Genomic DNA, 23,746 nt, shown 5'->3' with positions numbered 1-23,746 from the left:
TTTTTCTTATTTACTTACAATATAAAAGGAGCATTTATCCCTTTGATATATTCAAGGAACATATTTAAGTTTAAACTAAGAAGAGAATAGCAAGCAGTGTTATAAGTTTAATTAGCGTGGGTTCGGCATTAAAACAACTGGTCTTATATTTACTAGATTCTACGTTGCAATGTAGAATATGAAAAGCATTATAATATCCCCCATTGGTGCAAAAAGTTACCATGTGACATTGAAATTAAAAGGCACACAACACCTTTTTTGCACCAATAGAGCCATATGCAAATGACTCAACGAATTTGGATGTTCATTGCCGGAGTTTATATGTAATTGGATTCCTTCTCAGCGAGTAGAATGGCTTGGGCATGTGCAAGACATGCATACAAACCAGTTGTTCATAACTGTGAACAGAGTGACTAGACTAGAAAAAAGCTTTATCTTTCAAACAAGAGAAAAAGCAGTGTCAGTAAGACTGGTAGCTAGCATTGTAGGGCAGATAATTTCTTTTCAGAGTGTAATTTGAAATAAAGTTAGGTTAATAACAAGACACTTCGCAAAAATGCTAGAGCTAGTTGGAGAGCCCCTTTTATTGTGACAGTGCAAGCTTTCTCCAAACTTGTGTTCTCAAGAGAAAAGGCTAGGCAGTTAAACTACAGTGGCAAAGATTTCAAACAAAATCAGATGTGTATTCATAGAACTGTGTAACTTTAATGTAGATAGGCAATATGTCAAAGTCGATTTAAACTGCTATTTGTTATATTCCATTGACAAACAGAGTGATAGTATGTACTCACAGTCCTTGGGACCTGAAAATGAGGGAAATTGGCATGCAAATGCGCTTAAGGAAAAGAACAACTTGTACCTGGAAGTGAACTGATAATTAACATAGAGAGAAAAGGTATTCCAGGAAGTGAATACTATATAATTAATATGCCTCTCTCCAAATCACACAAAATATTTGTTGTTTACCTTTGATTGGAACATTATAGCACTACATGTTTCCCCAACTTGAAATACAAAACCTCATATAAACTTATCTTTTCTAAATATATAACCATTTCTTGACAAGCAAGAAATTTCGTCGAATCGATATACCCCGCAGAATAAATGTTGTGTGACAGCTGGACAGACTGACAACCCCAATTCTATGTCCCTCTTCCTTTGGCAGGGGATAAAAAAGGATTGTGTCTATAATTAAAATTTATTTATTTTTTCACCATTTTGAGATTGGGGAATTTGTTTTTTGTCGTACAAATACTTTAAATGTGAAAATTCGCGAGTTTTCAACAATATATTTACCAAGGTTCAACTTAAAGAGCTCAAATTAACTATGTTGCAATTAATAAAAATAAAAAATGATCACAAATTTATTCAGGAAAACTTCAATGGGGATTTTTACTCAATCAGTCAGGAAAGATATAAACTTTTGGAGATTGGGAATGGGGTCATCCAAAATTTGACCAAATAATACACTGTTAATGTACCTGACAGCCTCATATCCGCTGGAGGTGATGATGATTTTTACGTTTGACTGCAGGGGACTGTTGAGACACGACCAGTGGGCCATGATCTGTGGATCTCGAACTTCCTCCGCTAGACGGTCTATGGTGGCCATGGTCCTAGTGGTAGTAAACAGCAAAGCATAAAAAAAGAGCCTAGCTGGAGAAAATGGGGCTTGATGTGCAGAAGGTGTTGTCCCAGATAAGCACGTGCAGTCCAGTCCGCACACGCTATTCAGGACAACACTTTCCGACTAGACTGGATTTTTGCTAAGAGACTTTTGTAAACCAAAAATACCACACAAGCGGAAAGAGTCGTCCCTGATTAGCCTATGCAGACTGCACAGGCTAATCTGGAACGACACTTTAAGCACATGCATTTAGACCCTTTTTCCCAGAATGCAGCTCAAACAAGAGATGTGTTTGTCAGAAACACAATGCCCCCTACTGCGCCACTTTGATTTTTTTTGTGATTTTTTTTCCTTTGACCTTGCAGGATGACCTTGACCTTTCACCACTCAAAATGTGCAGCTCCATGAGATACACATGCATGTCAAATATCAAGTTGCTATCTTCAATATTGCAAAAGTTATGGGCAATGTTAAAGTTTTCGGACGGACAGACTGACAGATAGTTCAAGCGCTTTATGCCACCCTACCGGGAGCATAAAAATATGTTTTCAGTCTGTTTTAACCAATGCAAAAAGGGTAAAACTTTGTCATCATCAAACAAGGAGTATAATGCAGTAGTAACATGCCAATTATGCTAATTGTTTTGGGCTAATGGTACTTTTCATGGATTTCATGTCTTAGTTGGAACCAACCACACATTTGAGGCAGACTTTCCACAGTAGCACATGCTTTTTTAAATGTGTGTAAAGAAAATTTAAAATAGCAGAAAATCATAAATTAATCTAATTTGGTTTGGATTGTATATGTCTACAGCTCATTGACAATACCTTAGAGTGAAAATAACAATAACCAAGTATTGGATATAGAGTACAAGTTTTGAGTGTTAATGAGCCTCATTCTGGGAAAACTGGGCTTAATGCATGTGCATGAAGTGTCACCAAAGATCAGTCTGTGCAGTCTGCACAGGCTAATGAGGAACAACACTTGCAACATAGACTGGAATTTATTTTTGGAAAAGACTTCCTTTCAATGCAAAATTCCATAAAAGTGAAAAGTGTTGCAATTGATTAGACTGTATCGACTGCACAGAGTTAATCTGGGATGACACTTCACAGATGCATTAAGCCCAGTTTTCCCAGAATGGGCTAAAAATCTGCTAACTTACCTAAACTTGAGAACCTCATGCCTTGCTTGCTGTATAATCTGCTCCAAGAGTGTCTCACTGAAACATAAACCAGATATTTTGATAAGCTGTAAAATGGTTTCACAACATGAAACAAATACATTTTCTGTATAAACTTTTTTATATTATGTCCAACATTTTTTTTTCTCAACATTTTTTGGAAAACTACCAACATCTGAGAAATTGTGATGTTAGAAAAAAAATAACAAATTGGAAAAAAATACTTTGGCTTGATTGATTACTTTTGAATAATTCTTGATAAAACTTACATACTGGTAAAACAGAAAATACTTAACTTAAAGATAACACATTTATGGATATTACAACTTTTTGCCACTCTGGATATGACCCAATACCAGGTATAAAATAAGCCAATTCCTGTCACATGAAAAAATTGCATGTTTAAAATTGAAAATTTTAAAGCAGGCTTATAAACCTCACCAAAATCAGTGAGAACACATTATGGATCTTCTGCTAAAATAAGAAATACTCTAAGTGGTATATAAATAGTTAATAAACTTTATTATCTGAGTGTAAGCAGCCAATGAAACCACACATTAGGGCCATATGGAGAACAATTAAAATGTTTGGAAAATGAAAACAAAATTGTATACATGTTAAGTGTGTAAAATAAAGGTTTACACCTTCACATTCAAGAACATCAAAAGAGGCTTAACATAGGTTGCTATTACTCTGAAACTTTTATTGGTAATCGAAACGTCCTTAATTAATATCATATCTGGAAAATCTTTCAGTTGCTATTGTATGATAACTGATTGCCATATATGTGACCCTCGCTCTGGCATCGAACCCTGGACATAGAGCATGGGGTGCCTCCAAAGCTAGTGCCATAGACTGAAACAGATACAGGGCTCTGATGACAGCCCTCTGCTCCAATGAAGAGGACTAATTCATAAGTAAGTAAGCCTGAGCCCTAATTCACCAAACAATTCTTACTCTCAAGTCTAAGAATAAAGAATAAACTTTAAATTAGAATATTAAAGAATTGCTTTAATTTTCAGTCAAACTTAGCATTAACAAACTCAATCTATATCATTATTCATGTTGAACATTTTCTTAAAGAAATAATTATCAGTGGTGGCCTGTATATATTTAAACACTGCATATATGAGTCCTGTTCTGAGAAAACTGGGCATGATGCATGTGCGTTAAAGTGTCGTCCCAGATAAGCCTGTGCAGTCCGCACAGGCTAATCAGGGACGACAATTTCCGCTTTTATGACATTTTTCTTTTAAATGCAGTCTCTTCTTAGCAAAAATCCAATTTAGGCGGAAAGTGTATCTCTGATTAGCCTGTGCGGACTGCACAGGCTAATCTGGGACAACACTTTACGCACATGCATTTTGCCCAGTTTTCTCAGAACTCAACTCATATTATTTTGGTTCTTGGTCTATTCTTTATTCCCAAGCCTAAGAAAGGGTTGATGAATACAGTAACTGATCAGTTTCCAACAGACCTGTCTGCCATTTCTTTCAGGTCGGCTCTAGAGAGCCCCAGGGGCCCAGCCAGTCTCCGTCTCTTTGTGAACCCAAAGGTCGCGGTGGCGGGCTGGGGTGGGTCAAGGTGCAGGGTTTTGTGGTGGACCTCCCTCAGCAGCTGGTGCAGGGAGTGCTCCAACACAGGCTTGTTGTCAGTCCGCGCAGGCTGGGAAACACCCTGCAATACACCCTACAGATGGTATTAGCCCTTTCCACTCAATGACCTCACATGACTTACATTCTTCTTACAAAGATTGAAATTCCTTTACCACTTAGATACACATTTTCACACGGTTTTAGTCCTTTTGAAACCAAATTAAATTAAGAACCTTTCTTTATAGAGTAAAGGCTTCATTTGCAATCTAAGATACTGACGAGAAGCAAACCGCATTTGCTGGTTGCATATAACAAGTGGGAAAGGGTTAAAGATCTCCAGAGAAATCTTACTTGTTTGCTTAGGATATGTATTTATATTGGGTGTGGGTGCGCACTTACTTCTGAAAAAAAGTGATACAAAAAAATTCCAAAGTTTACAGGTTTAAATATCAGCTCTTTTCAGAGTTTTTGGATTTAAATAAAAGCAATTTTCAGAATTTGTGGAAGCAAATATATGCTCTCGTTAAGAGTTTGTGGGTTAAATGTAAGCTCTTTTCAGAGTTTTTGGGTGTTAATATGTTGTGCTATCTTCAGATTTTGTGGGTGTAAATGTAAAGTCTTTTCAAAGATTATGGGTGTTAAACATGTTGTTTTCAGAGATTGTAAGTGTAATAGGACGCTCTCATCAGAGTATGTGGGTGTAAATGTATGCATCTTATCTGGCCTTCTATACACACTATGGCCCAGTATATCTGGCCCTCTGTAAACACTACGACCCAGTATTCAAAAAGCTCCTAAGGAAAATATTAACTGTGTTGAATTTTGTTTGATAATTAAAATTGAAGTGGCGCTCATAGGAGATTGAGTCATCTGCACTTGTCCATGCTGTTGGTAATAACTTGTGATTCAAGTTTTAAAATATTCAAAATCTCCTGTGTTGATTTTCACTAAATAAGAGCACCGCATAACGGGTGCCACGCTCGGCTACGGGTGCAGTTTTGAATAAATGAAAGCTTGTCAGATTATTTTTTTTAAGGTCACAGTGACCTTGACCTTTGACCTAGTGACCCAAAAATGGGTGTGGCATGTAGAACTCATCAAGGTGCATCTACATATGAAGCTTCAACGTTGTAGGTGGAAGCAATTTGATTTTAGAGCCAATGTTCAAAACAAATAAATATGAAGGTTTTAGCACGACGCGGACAGTGGACGTCGGACGAAGAGCTGGCTATGACAATACCTCGGGTTTTCTCTGAAAACGCCGAGTTAAAAAATAAGGTATAAACGTCAAATGTTACAAATTATTTTTAAATGTCTCTTCAATTTACCACATAGGTACACTATTTGTATATTAAGGACAGTTTCTTTTCTTACAGAACTAACTACATACCTTCTTGTCTGCTTTATTGGAAGAATGGCACAATACAATGGACAGCTGCACACCAGGAAATATCTTAAACAAAGAAAACTACTGTTCTCAACTAACTTGCAGAATGTCTGGACACCAAAACACAGATTTCTGTTTATTAAACCAGGTTTTGGGAGAATTTGGTTAATGCAGGGTTAAAGAATTTATAGTCAAAATATATAAAACTCAACTCTGATTTTCAAGATCCCTTGTAATTCAAAATAAACATGTATGATAACATAAATATACTTGAGCCCTGCTCTAGGAAAACAGGGCTAAATACATAAGTCATATGCATAAAATGTAATCACTTATGAGACCCTACAGAAGCACAGGCATCCGCTTTTATTGTATTTTATGTTTAACCCTTTACCATTAAGATACTCATTTTCACACATTTGTAGTTCCTCAGAAAGTTAAATTTTATTAAAGACCTTTGCTAGATTAACATTTTTAAAGCTTCATTTCCAACCCTTAGATACTGATGAGCAGCAAACAGAATAAAACCTGAACAGTCTGCTGGCTACTCACAGGCTGTTTTGGTTTTATGCTGTTTGCACATAGCCATTTTCACTTTGCTTCTGAGTGGGAAAGGGTTAAAGGAAGTCTCTTCTTAAACAAAATCCAGCTTAAGTGAAACGTGTCATCCATGATAATAATGTGTGGAACGCACAGGCTTATCTGGGACAACACATTACGCAATAGCATTAAGCCCTGTTTTCCCAGAGTGAGGCTTTAATTAAATGAGTCGTGTTCTGAGAAAACTGGGCATAATGCATGTGCGTAAAGTGTTGTCCCAGATTAGCCTGTGAAGTCTGCGCACTTTCCGCCTAATTATTGGATTTTTGCTTAGAAGAGACTTCATTTTAACCAATAATGTCATAAAAGCGGAAAGTGTCGTCCCTGATTAGCCTGTGCGGACTGCACAGGCTTATCTGGGACGACTCTTTAGGCACATGCATTATGCCCAGTTTTCTCTGAAAACGACTCAAATTATCAATAAATATCATACAGAGCTGAATGTGAAAAACATTTCTATCATAATGTACTGAAGGTATTTGCTTGAGACAAGAAACTAAACCCTTACATTTGTTATGATCTGGTTGCCAACAACCACATGTGGAACATTGCTTTTCATCTTGACGGCTTCTCTGGCCAACTAAAACAAAATGTCAGTTCAATAGAATCATGTCAATAAAATATATAAAATAGGTGAAAAATACAAACGAAAAACCACAACAAATGCTTAATGAATACAGATAAAATGAGAACATTAAGTCATTTAACTCTATATAAGTATATGCAAGTTAGAGAATACCATGTCACATACTCAAATCAATTCACATTTTCATGTAAAATATTATGATGTTTATTAACTAATGGGTAAACTTTGAAACATATAACGAATGTTATAATTGAAAAATTTACAGTGTAAAATAGAAAATACATAGAGAACAATTACCTATGAATTATTTTTTTAGCGTAAACAAACACATATATGAAACATTTAGTGTAAAATAACATATACATAAAACATGTATGTTTTCACAATTTTGGGAATGGGGCTGGTTCGCTTTGGAATGAGAAATATCTCGGCGTTTTGACTAAAACTTGGATATAAGTGTTGTCGTTGATTTGCTAAAAAAATGCTTCAAAGATAAGATTTTTTTTTTCAATACTATATTGACTTATGTTCAACTTATAGAGCTGGATGGGAGATGAACTAAATGTTGTGACTTAAAAAAAGAAGAGTTTTTTTTTAAACCTTCAATTGGGATATTTAAGGTTCCAATGAAGAAAAATATATACCTCTTTCCATTGGGAATCGGACCAAATACCAGCCCCGAATTGGAACAACAAAACCCAATGCATTCATACATAAATTAGCCAAAGACTTGAGAATTTCCATGAATTAAAGTTTGTCTATTTTTGTTGTTGTGTTTTTTGCCATTTTCAACAGTATTTCAGTCACATCACAAGGTCTATTAATCAACGCACACTTTTCCTGGCTTAGCTCGTTTGCCATTGATTGGTTAAGTTTCTTTTCTGGAGCGTAATACTTGCTTCCAGGCAGAGTTCCATGGGAGAGAAAACTTCTTAATCTGGGAAATCAAGCCCTTGGAAAGCAGTGTGATTTGAGCATTGTCCAGTTTACAGTTAGTAGATATGAGCCTCGTTCTAGGTAAATGGGGCTTAATGCATGTCCGTAGAATGTCGTCTCAGATTAACCTGTGCAGTCCCCACAGGCTACTCTGGGACAACACTTAACACTTCTGATATTTTTTGTTTAAAGGCAGTCTCTTATAAACAAAAATCCAATCTAGGCTGAAAGTGTATTTCAAGATTAGCCTTTGGAGAATGCATACTCAAATCTGGGACGACATTTTACACACATTCATGAAGACACATTTACCCACCGCACAGTTCATATCATACTTAAACTGTCTTATCTGTTCATACTGTTCGGCCATTTCTCCAGTTACATGTTTTTTACTAATAATTAATAACTAAGACTCCAAACGCTAGAAATGTGTTACCTGGGCGAAGAGTTCCTTGCAGAAGAGCAGGTTTTGTGCGTTGTCAAGTCTCTCTTGCCAGTGGGAGTTCGGGGGAGTCCGACCGATGGCGTCCGGCATTTGAAGAGTGGCACTCATCAGGTTCATGGAGTCTAGCAAACACACAGCAAAATGACATACAGTCTTCATATTAACTTACTTGCCCCATTTTCAGGAAAAGTAAAATTTCATTAAGGCAAGTTAAAATGTGTCGAATGTCTGTCGGAAAGTGCACATTGAAGATTAAAGAGTTTTAAAACGTTTCAATTTACATGAATCATGAATGAAAAAAAAAAGTTTTTCACAATCACTTTATTGCATTATTTTCTTTCCACTGACCACATGTATAACATGGCTATCATTTGGTATCTTTTATTTTTTCCCCTAATATTGGACCAGTTTGGCTTTGATTTAAGCAAGTTGAAAGTGTAGGACTCATGCCTGATTGCCATGATGTGTTCTATAAGAATGCCTTGTAAATAGGGCTGAGGATTTTTCTTTAACAATCTAGGGACCCAGCATAACTAGAGCTTTGTAACAGACGTGACGTATACCCCACGTGCCGCATTGACACAGACTATTTTGCATGCTGTATTTACAAAACAAGAGAATCAAACGTATGGCAATTTTTAAGAATTATAATGCCATTATCATTTATGGCCATTTCGACCTTTGAACTCTTGAATTATTTCGCATGACATGCCGTCCAAATTTATGGCCATTTTTATACTTTTGAACTCCAAGTGTGACCTAGACCTTGGAGTTATCGACATAATTCTTTCGCATGACACGTCCAATGATTGTGAACAAATGTACCAGGTATTTTTAAAATCTCACAATAAATGACATAGTTATGGCCCGGACAAGATCATTTATGGCCATTTTTGACCTTTGAACTCACAGTGTGACCTTGTCGTTGCAGATATCGATGTAATTCTTTCGCGCGACACACCGTCCAATAATGGTGAACAAATGTGCCAAATGATTTTAAAATCTCCAATGAACAACATAGTTATGGCCCGGACAAGCTCATTTGCACTGTATGGCCATTTTTGACATTTGAAATTAAAGTGTGACCTGGACCTTGGAGTTATCGACGTAATTCTTTCGCGCGACACACCGTCCAATGATGGTTAACAAATATGCCAAACGATTTTAAAATCTCACAATGAATGACATAGTTATGGCCCAGACAAGCTCATTTATGGCCATTTTTAATCTTTGAACTCAAAGTGTGACCTTGACCTTCGAGATATTGACGTAATTCTTTCGCGCGACACACCGTCACATGATGGTGAACAAATTTGCCAAATGATTTTTAAATCTCACAATGAATGACATAGTTATGGCCCAGACAAGCTCATTTATGGCCATTTTTAATCTTTTAACTCAAAGTGTGACCTTGACCTTCGAGATATTGACGTAATTCTTTCGCGCAGCACACCGTCCCATGATGGTGAACATATTTGCCAAATGATTTTAAAATTCACAATAAATGATAAAGTTTTGGCCAGGACAAGCATTTTACCCTTGAACTCCAAGTGTGACCTTGACCTTCGAGATATCGACGTACTTTTTTCACGCGACACACCGTCCCATGATGGTGAACAAATGTCCCAAGTTATTTTTAAATCTAACGATAAATGACATAGTTATGGTACGGACAAACTTTCGGTTTAAAACACACTAAGTGACCCCGTGACCTAGTTTTTGACCCGGCATGACCCATATTCAAACTTGACCTATACATCATCAAGATACAACTTGTGACCAAGTGTGGTGAAGATCGGATGAAATTTCGGGACAGACCGACCAACCGACAAAGTGACTCCTATATAGCCCCTATTACCAAATGTAATGGGGTTATAAAAATTAGGGTCCAAGGGCACATGGACTCCTGCATATTTATATGAACTTTGTTCTGGGAAAACAGACTAAATGCATGTACCTAAAGTGTCGTCCCACATTAGCCTGTACAATCTTCACACGCTAATCTGGGATGACACTTGCTGCCTTAACTGGATTTTTGCTAAGAAGAGACTTCCTTGAAACTAAAAATTCCATTCAAGTTCAAAACATCGCTCCTGATTAGCCTGTGCACAGGCTTATCGGAGAGGAAACTTTAGGCACATGCATTTAGCCCCATTTTCCCAGAGCGTGGCCCAGTCATATCCCTGATACCAGTCATTCACTGTCGTCAGCCTGTAAAGTGAGTACCTGGCACAGACTTGATCTCAACCTGCACATAAGCCGTCCCCTCCAACTCGCTAGGGATGACCACCTGTAGGGGATTCTGAAGGGCTGACCCCACATCCGTCTGATCACCTGACGACGTACCAGTGTTCTTTGTGACCTCAAATGTACCACCTTGCCAGAACCTAGAACCAGCTGAAGAAAAAATAGAAAATATAGCATTGGTTGGCATAAATGCAGTTTTGATAATGGAAATAAGCTTTTATCCTTTAATTTATTTTCTTGTAAAATAGGTTATGCAATTTATATCTTAGACTCAACAATTATGTGAACATCGGAAAAACAGTAAATAACGCACATCAAAGCTTCAGGCAATCTCAAACTGAATTTACCCAAGCTAATAAAGAGGCACACACAAATGAGTCGTGTTCTGAGATAACTGGGCATAATGCATATGTGCGTAAAGTGTTGTCCCAGATAAGCCTGTGCAAATTGCACAGACTAATCAGGGACGACACTTCCCGCTATTATGACATTTTATGTTTAAATGAAGTCTCTTCTTAGCAAAAGTCCAATTTAGGCGGAAAGTGTTGTCCCTGATTAGCCTGTGCAGACTGCACAGGCTAATCTGGGATGACACTTTACGCACATGCATTATGCCCAGTTTTCTCAGAACGCGACTTAAATATTAACAACCCTATAAATGCCTGATAAACAAACAGTTAACATCTATCACATCACAAGCTCACAACATTATGCATTTACCAGATCATGGGAGGTCTTGGATTTGATACTGCTCATGGGAGCATTCTCCGGACACCAAAAACTGGTTTAACCCATGAAACGGACTCAAGAGGGTTTTAATAAGCCTTTGTCTTTCGATGAAATCAAGCTTAAATACATAGGTTCAAACTAATTACCAGATCTGTAGCTGAGATCACCGATTATTGCGTTGCCAACTTTCTTGAGTCGCCAGCTCTGTCTTAACTTTAGTAGTTCCATGTGGAACTTGTCGGAGGATGCCCCGGTCTTATCCTCGTGTGACCTTTTGAGTCTCTCTGCACCGCTGAGTAACACCGCAGAGGCCGCACTGAGACCCTGAATAGAAGGGGATAAGATGGATCTGAGCCTGGTTCTGGAAAAACATCACTCAATGCATGTGAAGTGTTGTCGCTGATTAACCTGTGCAGTCCACACAGGATAATCAGGGACAACACAGGACTCCCCCCTGGCTCAAAGAATTATGTCGCCAACAATTTCGCAAAATGGATTGTCGCAAAATTTAAGAACCTGTAGCCAAAGTTTTAGCCAAGCATTCGGGACTGCCTGTTTGGTTACAAAAGACTAAACAAATAGTATTGAAGTACTATGTACAATGTACAGCAACTTATGTTATTGGTAAATTTCACAACAATTTCTGCCTAAATTGGATTTTTGCTAGGAAAAGACTTACTTTACATGAAAAATACAATTAAAGCGGAAAGTGTCTTCTCTGATTAGTCTGTGAAGTCTGCACTGGCTACTCTGGGACGACACTTAACGCACATATATTAGACCCACATCGAGGCTCTAATGAGAAGTTGATGTTGATTGTAAACAAATTGAACTTTCAAGTAGGCTGACTGTTTTCAACAATTTTCCCAGGTACCAAAAAGGAAAGTGGTGAAGTTGTTGAAATACTTGTGAAACACACTGATTGGAAATTAATTAGAGCTTTGTCTTAAACCTGCCTTATACCCAAGCACCTCAACGTCAGCTATGATCATAGGCAAATAACTCAGGAATGCATGCTGGGAAACTTTTCGTCTGCTAAAATGTCTTCTGCTGAATTTCTAAAATTAGCATTTTCTTCCATTTTTTTTCAAAGAATGCTATCAGAATGGCAAAAAAATTGGATCCTGATGAGACGCCACTTTCTGTGGCGTCTCATCTGGATCCAAACTGTTTGCAAAGGCTTTCAAAATTTGATTCCAGCACAGAAAGAGTTAACGTGAAAAAATCTACACCTCAAATGGATGACATAAAACTTTTCACATTGATTTGTCAATAAGAAATGTTGACGTCATGTCATCCACCAACAGACAAACCGACAAGATGAATCTTATACATCCCCTCACTGCGTTGGTGGCTAAAATAACAGCTGGAAAGAAATTGAAAATTATTGTGGTCCAAACCCTATAGGTTCAGTTCACGAATGGCATTAAGATCATCAACATGGTCATTTAAAACATGTTGAGCAAGTTCTAAATATTATTTTAATTAGGAAATATTTAGGTTAATGAGTTTTTATATGGCACATTGTCATATGGTGGGTTGGTGGTAAATAAATACCTTAATTATTTTTTTTTACATTATGGATGGGAGCACCCTAGTTTACAGTTAAAATTATTTTTTAAGTTTCAGATATTGATACAAAATATGACTTTAAAACAAGTAGCTCTCTATTCATAAACACATCAAAGCCGGAAAGCCATGGTAACAGTACCATGTTTATGGTACAACCGGTATTTCTTTTAAAGAATGATAAGAAATGAAATCTCTCAAATACTTAAGTTCACAGTCCTATGAAACCATCACAAATTCTTTAAGTCTTTAATTCTCTGTGATGAGTAACTTTACAAATTCTGATGAAGTTTATTCAAGATGTTATAGCAACCTATTGTGAAGATTTTAACAGTGGCTAGAGGAGAATTTAAGAACAAGAGCACCGCCTTGCGGGTGCAGACCGCTCATCTATTTTTATTTTTAAAGGTTTAGGGACCTTTCTCAATTTCAATCACAAAGGAGGGAGGGGTGAAGAGCGGTGTATAGTGTGGGTGAGTGGTCATTTATTACATTATCTTCCAAAAATACAAAAAAATGCAAACAATTTATTTTTGGGGGGGGGGGGATTCTTGGGTGGGATGGTTGGACGGTATTTCAAATATAAAATAATAAAAATAAACATTTGTGTTTTTTAACCATGTTTGAAAAAAAACACAAGAGATGTTCTTTAGAAACACAATGCCCCCTATTGCACCGCTTTGAAAAAAAAATTAGCTTTTTTTACCTTTGACCGTGAAGGATGGCCTTGAACTTGAACTTCCACCACTCAATATGTGCAGCTTCATGATAACGCCGCTTTGAACTTATTTTTTTTTTTACCTTGAAGGATTACCTTGACCTTGAAGGATGACCTTGACCTTCCACCACTCAAAATGTGCAGCTTCATGAGAACGCTGCTTCAATTTTTTATTTTTTTTAACTTGAAGGATGACCTTGACCTTGAACTTCCACCACTCAAAATGTGCAGCTTCATGAGATACACCTGCATGCCAAATATCAAGTTGCTATCTTCAATATTTAGAAAGTTATGGCCAATGTTAAAGTTTCGGACGGACAGACGCCATATATTTGACATTTGACCTTGAAGGATAACCTTGACCTTCACCTTTGACCACTCAAAATGTTCAGTTCCATGAGATACACATGCATGCCAAATATCAAGTTGTTGCTATCTTCAATATTGAAAAAGTTATGACCAATGTTAAAGTTTTCGGATGGACAGACGCCATAAATTTGACATTTGACCTTGAAGGATGACCTTGACCTTTCACCACTCAAAATGTGCAGCTCCATGAGATACACATGCATGCCAAATATCAAGTTGCTATCTTCAATAGTGAAAAAGTTATGGCCAATGTTTAAGTTTTTATGGACGGACGGACAGACAGACTGACATACTGACGGACAGTTCAACTGCTATATGCCACCCTACTGGGAGTATAAAAATTATTTTTTTGGGGTGGGGGGTGTTATAGTGTGAGGGTGTGGTGGTAATTTATGAAATGATCTTTAAAAAAAATTGGGGGGGGGATTCGGGAGGGGGGCGGGCGTGGGGGATGGTTTGGGTGGAGTCTATTGTGGTATGTCAGGAAAGAGTTGTTTTGTCAAAGTATCAATCAAATCTAATCATAAATAAAGAAGTTATGGCAATTTTAGCAAAATTTAATAATTTGACCTTGAGTCAAAGTCATTCAAAGGTCAAGGTAAAATTCAACTTGCCCGGTACAGTACCCTCATGATAGCATGAAAGTATTTGAAGTTTGAAAGCAAAAGCCTTGGTACTTTAGAAGTAAAGTGGATCTAAACACAAAATTTAACCATATATTCAAAGTAACTAAGTCAAAAAAGGGGCATAATTACGTAAAAATGACAACCAGAGTTATGCAACTTGTTCTTTACTGTCCCCTTATGATAGTTTGCGAGTGTTCCAAGTATGAAAGCAATATCTATGATACTTTAGGGGTAAAGTGGACCAAAACACAAAACTTAACCAAATTTTCAAGTATAAAGGGCCCATAATTCCGTCCAAATGCCAGTCAGAGTTACATAACTTTGCCTGCACAGTCCCCTTACCATAGTTAGTAAGTGTTGCAAGTATGAAAGCAATAGGTTTGATACTTTAGGAAAAAAGTGGTCCTAAACACAAAACTTAACCAAATTTTCAATTTTCTAAGTATAAAAAGGGCACATAATTCTGTCAAAATGTAAGCCAGGGTTATCTAACTTTGCCCGCCCAGTCTCCTCATGATAGTATGTAAGTGTACCAAGTTTGAATGCAATAGCATTGATACTTTATGAGAAAAGTGGACCTAAACTCAAAACTTAACTGGACGCCGACGCCAAGGTGATGACAATAGCTAATTTTTTTTTTTTTTAAATAGATGAGCTAAAAATGGTTGGACCGTCATTTTCAACTGATTGATATTGGGTTTGTAAGTTGTATTTTGTTATTAGTTTCAACAAATTTTAATGTTTTGGGAAAATAGTAAAGTAATATCATAAAACAATAGCACCGCATAATGTGTACCACGCTAGGCTACGGGTGCAGTTTTGAATAAATGAAACTTGTCAAAAAAAAATTTAAGAGGTCACAGTTACATTGACCTTTGACCTAGTGACCCCAAAATGGGTGTGGCGTGTAGAACTCATCAAGGTGCATCTACATATGAAGTTTAAAAGTTGTAGGCGGAAGCACTTTGATTTAAGAGCCAATGTTTAGGTTTTAGCATGACGCGGACGTCGGACGGCAGACGACATGACAAGCTGGCTATGACAATACCTCGGGTTTTCTCTGAAAACGCCGAGCTAATAAAGAAATCAGTTTTTGTTTTATTTTTTTCATTTTAAATTTACCTATCACATAAATCATGGAACATTGTAAGTGTATCAAGAACTTAAATACCATTTGTTTAGCATAGTGTAACGAATTTCAATGTAAAATAAAATTGTTCAATGAAAAACAAGCCACAAAATTACTGCTAATTATCTCTCGCACATTTATTGAATTAAAACGTACACATTTTTGAATACCTGAATTATACAAGAAACCGTCGGAGACGGGTGATGCTCCCCAAAGGTTTGCACTATATATTCAGATAAAAGGAAACGTCTTGAGGGCACAGTAGTTGGGGGGACAATAATTTTTTTTATAGAAAATTTCAAAGGGCCATTACTCTGTGAAAAATCATCCAACCAGAACCCGCTGATAATATGCACATTAATAATATACTTGGAAAATCTTTCAGTTGCTATTGTAGGATAACTAATGGCAATATATGTGACTCTCGCTCTGGCATAGAACCCTGGACATAGACATGCACGGACGGACACACGGGTGGACAGACGAAGCGGTGACTATATGCTCCCACAAAATAAATTTGGTGGGAGCATAAAAAAAGTTATTATGTCCATATGTTAGACGCACTGGAATATAACATGCAGGCAATTTTTTCAAGTCAAAAATGTGTGACTTTTTCTTTGAAAATATGGTACTATGTATTTCAAATGTTTGTAAATGAAAACAATCAGAAACTTAACAAGAGCACCGCATAACGGGTGCCACACTCGGCTACGGTTGCAGTTTTGAATGAATGAAAGCTTGTCAGAATTTGTTGTTTTTTTTAGTTTGAGTTTTTTTGTTTTTCACAGAGACCTTGACCTTTGACCTAGTGACCCCAAAATGGGTGTGGCATGTAGAACTCATCAAGGTGCACATATGAAGTTTCAAAGTTGTAGGTGGAAGCACTTTGAATTTAGAGCCAATGTTAAGGTTTTAGCATGACCCAGACGGCCGATGGCAGACGACGGATGGCACGACGACCTGGCTATGACAATATCTCGGGTTTTCTCTGAAAACCCTGAGCTAAAAATTACAAGAATACATACATTTTCATGCTTATTTGTTAATTCATGTCCATTCACCATATTCATTCTTATAGACGCTCTGTTGTGAGTTCATTTAGCTGAAGATGAGAGACAATTAGAGACCTCAATCTCCTAATTAGTCACATTTAAATTAATTTAAGCCCTTGACTTTCAGATTGAATTTACAAATGCTTGTTTGTAGCATGGATGCTTAAAAAACATCTTCGGATATGTCATGCTCATCTTGGATTTAGCTTACTTTTAAAATGACTACTTATATTTAATGAAGATAATATTAGCAAAGTATTATGTGATCTGTGGATAAGGCTGGTGACTGTTAATAGAAAAAACATTAATAACATTACAAAGCTTAAAATGTTATAATACATGCATATATGGAACAATAAAAATGGTAGCAGTCATCTTTTTTTGCTTTATTCGATTTCAGTGGAAGTATTATTCTATATTTTGGAAAAGTGACCTCTACTTGACAGGCTCTAAACATGATACCAGCTAGGTTTGCATGTATGTGACGGTCACACACAAAAATACAACAAAATACCTTTATCCAAACTAATTTTATTGAAAGGACTTTGTTTTTTTCTATTTTAATTACCAGTGAACTTGACCCCAATGGCTCGGCATGCAATCCCACTCTAGATCAGAATGTAAGTTACATGTACATACAGTACAGTCCACGCGGTTTCCCCAAAAAACATCGCGAATAAGTTGATATTTCCACCAAAATAATTTCAAATCGAACACGCCAAATCTTTATTGTTACCGTATTTTAGTAGAGTACTTATAATAAAGTAATTACAGTAATTGTACTGTAAACTGATTAAAGAAGACATCTGGGCGGAACTGGATTAAGTGTTTGACGTTATGAAAACACGCAAAGCTTGTCTTCTGACCTATTGTGTAGACTGCTATCTGCGGTGTTTTGACAAAAGGGATTAACATGTGTGAATGTCACTCTGCCGATTTGGTCCATAATTACTGGTAAACATTGTTTTGAATGTTGACGCAACTAGAATACAATTTTGAATATTTAATGCAAATATCAACTCAATAGTTAACACCTTCTTTTAGCAATCAATGGAATAATCTACCTACAAAGGGAAAATAAATGCATTAGTGAGCAGAGAATAGACTTTGTTCCGACAATTAAAACCATTCCCTATACATTCGTTGAACGTGTTTACTTGAGTAAGTTATGCCTTCAGACAGGAAGCAGCTTTCCTTTGATAACGTGACGTCAAACTGTCAATTCACACAGATTTGCGAGACTTTAAACAGTCTTTCAATTTTGCCGATTGTTAACCACGGAGTCCCAAATCATGCAAATGCCACTTATCGGGATTTTCTTAATCTCCCTTGGAGTTACTGCACGCGGAGAAGCGAGGGAAATTGGAGAAAACGCGTGGACTGTACTGTACACACACAAAAAGTGTCAATATATCTCCAGCCTAACTGAAATTAATTGTGTCACATTCTGAGAAAACTGGGCTTAATGCTTAAGTGTCATCCTTGATTAGCCTGTGCAGTCCACACAGGCAAATAAGGGACGACACCTTCCGCTTTTATGGTATTTTTCGTTTAAAGGAAGTCCCTTCTTACCAAAAATGTTGCTTAGGCGGAAAGTGTCATCCCTGATTAGCCTGTGCGGACTGCACCGGCTAATCTGGGACAAAACTTTACGCACATGCATTAAGCCAAATTTTCTCAGAACAAGACACATTTAAAAGAATCCCTTTATCTACTTTCAGCAACTTTAGTGACCTTAACTCAACTGACCCCAAATGATGGGTCTCAATGCAGGCCTTAACCTGATTATACATGTATAAGACACAAGGGGGCATAATTCTGCTGGTCACAGCCATCCGTCCAGGTCAGTAATTAACTAGAGCTTTGTCACAGACGTGAAAAATACCCCCACATGCCGCATTGACACAGAATATTTTGCATGTTGTCTTAACAAAAAAAATGCGGACACCATGCTCAATGTTTAAAACACACTTAGTGACCTGGTGACCTAGTATTTTACCCCGCATGGCCCATGTTCAAACTTGACCTACACATCATCTAGATACAACTTCTGACCAAGTGTGGTGAAGATCGGATGAAAACTACTTGAATTACAGATAAGACACCATGCTAAATGTGTAAAACGTACTAAGTGACCCCGTGACCTTGTTTTTTTATCTGGCATGGCCAATGTTCGAACTTGGCCTTAAGATCATCTAGATACAACTTCTGACCAAGTTTGGTGAAGCTCTGATGAAAACAACTTGAATTAGAGAGCTGACACCATGCTCAATTTTTAAAACGCTCTTAGTGACCTTGTGACCTAGTTTTTAACCCAGCATGACCCATATTCGAACTTGACCTAGACATCATCTAGATACAACATCTGACCAAGTTTGGTGAAGATCGGATGAAAACAACTTGAATTAGAGAGCAGACACTGAATACGGACCGACAGACAAGCTCACTCCTATATACCCCCTTAAACTTCGTTTGTGTAGGTATAATTACTTAAAACATATTTGAAGTTTTAAATATCTTTCCATACATGGAGATGTTATATCAATTGGGCATAATACTGATAAAAAGCTGGTCACGCTTATAAATATTGGTCAGTAGGGACTAAAGTAGAGCTAAAGTATAATAGCAGGGAGCCCCCCTGCACCTTTCGATTTTGATGCCCATCCTTTTAAAATATGTGGCACCTCTTCCATTTTAATGCCCTGATAAAGAGATGTTGCATATGTAACTTCACCAAACCTTTACACAGACACCGACAAATGAGTGGGTAGCATAGCTCATTCTATGCAGAGAGTAGGCGAGCTAAACATTTCTTGCCAAAACCATATACACTAGACTCAAACAAATGCCCTGCTAAGGTTTATATGCACCTCTTGTCTTTGTCCCATCAACCAATGTTGAACATTGCCTTTGTTCCATCAACCAATGGTAAACATTGCCCTTGTCCCATCAACCAATGGTAAACATTGTCCTTTTCCCATCAACCGATGGTAAACATTGTCCTTGTCCTATCAACCAATGGTAAACTAGGCCCATATTCACCCACCTTTTCTTAGACTTCGAATCGTATTTAAATCTCATGAAAAAATATCAGTTGTTTACAAATATGCAATGATGTTGTAATATGAATGCCAAAATACCAGTACCCACTGGTTAATAGCAAGAAAATATCAGTTAACAAAATTATTTCTGGAGAACTGAAGTATTTATTGTTCATTTTAATATCTTAAGACTTGAGTGGGTGAATCTGGGCCTATATAATCAAATAATGCCAAATTCAAATAAGCTCATTCCAATTAATGCATCCATTTCCAAAAAATAAATAAATAACTGAGCTGTCACCAACACTTCATACTCACACTTATTAATGACTGAAGCATTATTCCCTTCAAAAACAGCATGATCAAATGAGTCTTGTTCTGAGAAAACTGGGCTTAATTCATGTGCGTTAAGTGTCGTCCCAGATTAGCCTGTGCAATCCGCACAGGCTAATCAGGGACGACACTTTCCACTTTAATGATATTTTTAGTTTCAAGGAAGTCCCTCCTTACCAAAAATCAAGTTTAGACGGAAAGTGTTGTCCCTGATTAGCCTGTGCGGACTGCACAGGCTAATCTGGGAGGACACTTTACGCACATGCATTATGACCAGCTTTCACAGAACAAGACACAAATTAATGTTTTATAACTATATGAGTCTTGGTCTGGGAAAACTGGGCTAAACCATGTAGGTTCAGAACCAGATTAACCTGTGCAGTCCAAGCAGGCTAATCAGAGATGACACTTTCTGCTTTTATTGATTTTTTTATTTAAAGAACGGTCTCTTCAAAAGTAAAACTAGTTTATGCTTAAAGTGTTGTCCCTGATAAAACCTTAGTTGTTTACACTGGCTAATCTGGGATGACACTTTTTCGCACATAAATTAAGCCCAGTTTTCCCAGAACTTAGGTAATATGATTATTTAGCATTATAAACTAAATACATCATGTCATTAATGACTCATCAACTACAGTTTTATTTTTTTACAAAACTGACGAAAACATGTCTTAAGGGCATTCCATCACTGAACTTCAGGGTAACTCAAAGAGGAATTTAACCCATTTATGCCTAGTAGACTCTCCCATTCTTCTAAATTAGATCAATTTATTTCCAAATTAGGGATGTATAGTATATTTATTTCTATATTTAGAATATTTCTTACAGACATTCCTTTAAGCAAACAGTGCAGACCCAGATGAGACGCTGTTTGCCAAGGCCTTTTTTCTAGACGCTAGGCATAAATGGGTTAAGTTATTTTAAATGATAATCATCTCTACTATTTTAATTTCAGAAAATAAGAGATACAATTGATTTTAAATAAAAACTGCATAGAGTAATTTACAAAAAAAACAACAGAGATGTTAAATAAAATCATTTACATTGTAATACAGTGTTATGCATTAAATTGATGCATTAGCTATTCTTGTTAAATATCTATTTTCATATTCAGGAAAGGTATGTGCCCTATCCATATATATATATTAAGGTCAAGGACATACCCCACACTATTTACAGTTAGTTTTAAATCTGATCAGCAACTGAGAAACAAAGTCTTAAAAAAACTTTGAAAAACATATCTGACCACAATTTCAGGTAACTCAATTCCAATTTACTGGCAATTCAACAATAAAATAGTACCAGAACTGATTTTTCCCCCCAATTATGCTAGGGTCAATAATTATTTCTACACCTAATGCAGTTTAACTGAGTTTGTCCGAGAGCTAGTAGACTTATGCATACTCAACCAGGTAGATCTTCAACACTAAACAGACAATTGGAACTCAATCAATCAACATTGAACCTATATTTACCTTCTTTTTGGCCAAAAGCTGAACGGCAGATTTTGGCTCACTTGTGTCTTGCTGGACATGTGTTAGCACCATGTACTTTTTCTCCTTGGCAATGTTCAGCACGTCAAGGAGTACTCCTACCTCGGTATAGGCTGTCCTGAGTACAATAACAATACAACACCTTTGATACCATGTGTGCTGCATTCTGGGAAAATCGGGCTTAATGCAGTCCCCACATGATAATCAAGGATGATACATTGCGCTTTTAAGGTATTTTTTATGTAAAAGAAGTCTTTTCATAGCCAAAATCCAGTTTAGACAGAAAGTTTCACCCAGATAAGCCTGAGCTGACTGCACAGGCTAATCTGAGAGGACACTTTTTACAAATGAATTTAGTCACATTTTCCAAGAACAAGGTTCACTAACAGGCCTATTCACTAAATAACAAAAACTGACAATGTGAAGGTTAGTTTGTGTGTGTGTATTTTTTAAAGCTAATTTGGCCTTGTCGTGCAGTATTTAGAATGTGCTTAGTTTATATGTTTTCTAAACATGATAACAATAAGCCTTTTCCGCCCTATGCCATGGGTCTGAATATTGGCCCCATTCCCAATGCAAATCTGGTTGTTTTTTCCCAATTGAAAAAAAAATCCCAATTCCCAAAAAATTGCCTTGAATTTGTTTTAAAAACAGTAAAATATGTTTAATTGATTATTTAAGACTTTCCTTATTTTCCCCAAAATCTGGCGTTTCGTGCAATTTTTTCCCCTCAAAAAAGGCAAGGCCCTTCCCCCAAAATCAGATAAAAAACCTGCACTTATCACACGTTTGTAAAATTTTTTATTATATGTTATCAAAAAAGTTGTTATTTACCAGTTAACGACTTCTTTGAAATATAAGAAACACCATTTACATGTGATTATTTTTCCCAATTGAGCCAGTTTTGCGAATATTTTTTTTCCCAAAATGGGTTTTTTCACGATGTGGAATTCCCAAACTTCCAGTGTGGCGTTTTCCCAAAATGGAGCGGAAAAGGCCTGCTTATTTTCCCCAAAATCCGGCGTTTCATGCGATTTTTTTTTCCCCTCAAAAAAGGCCAGGCCTTTTCCCCCAAATCAGATAAAAAACCTGCACTTATCACATATGCTCATAAGATTTTGTAAAATGTTAATAATATGTTATCAAAATAGTTGTTATTGCCAGTTAACGGCTTCTTTAAAAATATAAGAAACACTATTTACATGCTATTAATTTTCCCAATTGAGCCAGTTTTGCGATTAATTTTTTTCCAAAAATGGGCTTTTTCACGACGCGAAATTCCCAAAATTCCAGTGTGGCATTTTCCCAAAAAGGAATGGAAAAGGCCTGAACAATTTAGGTGTAAATATGCCATAATAAATTGTAAGCATCGAGTATAAATTACATTTAATAAAGATGCATATTTTCAGGAAAAATACACATAACTTCTACCTCAATGTAGCCAGTATATGATGAAATAGAAAACAGTAAATAATTTTGGAAAAATATAAAATCAAATGTGGATAACATTTTTCCATGAGCCAACATATAAGTCTCAATTTTCAGAACGATAAAGCCATGAATGTGTAGAAGTTAGCCTGCATACTTAAGTTTGTTGCGTACGCTATCCCATGGCCAGAGTGAGGGTTGAAACGTTGCAGCCTCCTTGTCTCCTGTCTCCTCCTCTGATGTCTTGGCACTGTGGTCCTCTGAGCCATCTTCGGTGAAGTCTATTTTCTGAGCACTTTTGGCCAAAGATTCTGACATCGACAGAGGTCTAAAATAAAAGAAGTTTACAAATAACTACTGTTTTCACTTCAATATCTGAAAATGTGCTGGCAGGTACTGTAGTGTCTGTGCATAGACGCTGATATCAAAGGTTATCTTATAAACCGTAATAAACGAGTAATGTATTTCTATAAATTTCTTTTTGTAATTTGTTGTTGTGTTAACATGGGCTTGTAATGTGTTGCATTAATCATGTTGTTAAATTCATATATTTTACACACTGCCGGATTTTGGGGAAAAAAATCACGCGAAACGCCGGATATTGGGCAAATAAGGAAAGTCTTAACCCTTTCCCTGATAGACCCCTTATCTGA

General features: G+C 36.8%; 1 protein-coding gene across 5 annotated transcripts in view; it reads right to left on the bottom strand.

Moving 5' to 3' along the window:
* Window positions 1-23,746, bottom strand: part of LOC127873060 (mediator of RNA polymerase II transcription subunit 17-like) — a 40,562-nt gene that overhangs the window by 9,515 nt on the left and 7,301 nt on the right. Inside the window, exons 2-13 of one of the 5 annotated variants that reach the window (XM_052416637.1) lie at window positions 23,251-23,421; window positions 21,648-21,783; window positions 20,158-20,184; window positions 11,482-11,659; window positions 10,586-10,756; window positions 8,351-8,481; window positions 6,901-6,972; window positions 5,796-5,858; window positions 4,288-4,499; window positions 2,793-2,849; window positions 1,482-1,616; window positions 792-803 (exon numbers count right to left, since the gene is read on the bottom strand). In XM_052416637.1, coding sequence (XP_052272597.1) covers window positions 792-803; window positions 1,482-1,616; window positions 2,793-2,849; window positions 4,288-4,499; window positions 5,796-5,858; window positions 6,901-6,972; window positions 8,351-8,481; window positions 10,586-10,756; window positions 11,482-11,659; window positions 20,158-20,184; window positions 21,648-21,783; window positions 23,251-23,421 — 1,365 coding nt within the window. The remainder of the gene's footprint in view (window positions 1-791; window positions 804-1,481; window positions 1,617-2,792; window positions 2,850-4,287; window positions 4,500-5,795; window positions 5,859-6,900; window positions 6,973-8,350; window positions 8,482-10,585; window positions 10,757-11,481; window positions 11,660-20,157; window positions 20,185-21,647; window positions 21,784-23,250; window positions 23,422-23,746) is intronic. The other 4 variants (XM_052416638.1, XM_052416639.1, XM_052416640.1 and 1 more) reach the window with 4 other exon arrangements.

This window comes from Dreissena polymorpha, chromosome 3, assembly GCF_020536995.1.
Source record: "Dreissena polymorpha isolate Duluth1 chromosome 3, UMN_Dpol_1.0, whole genome shotgun sequence".
Taxonomy (NCBI): Eukaryota; Metazoa; Mollusca; class Bivalvia; order Myida; family Dreissenidae; genus Dreissena; species Dreissena polymorpha.
Note: the sequence above shows the minus strand (reverse complement) of the source record. Positions and strands in the feature narration are given on the sequence as shown.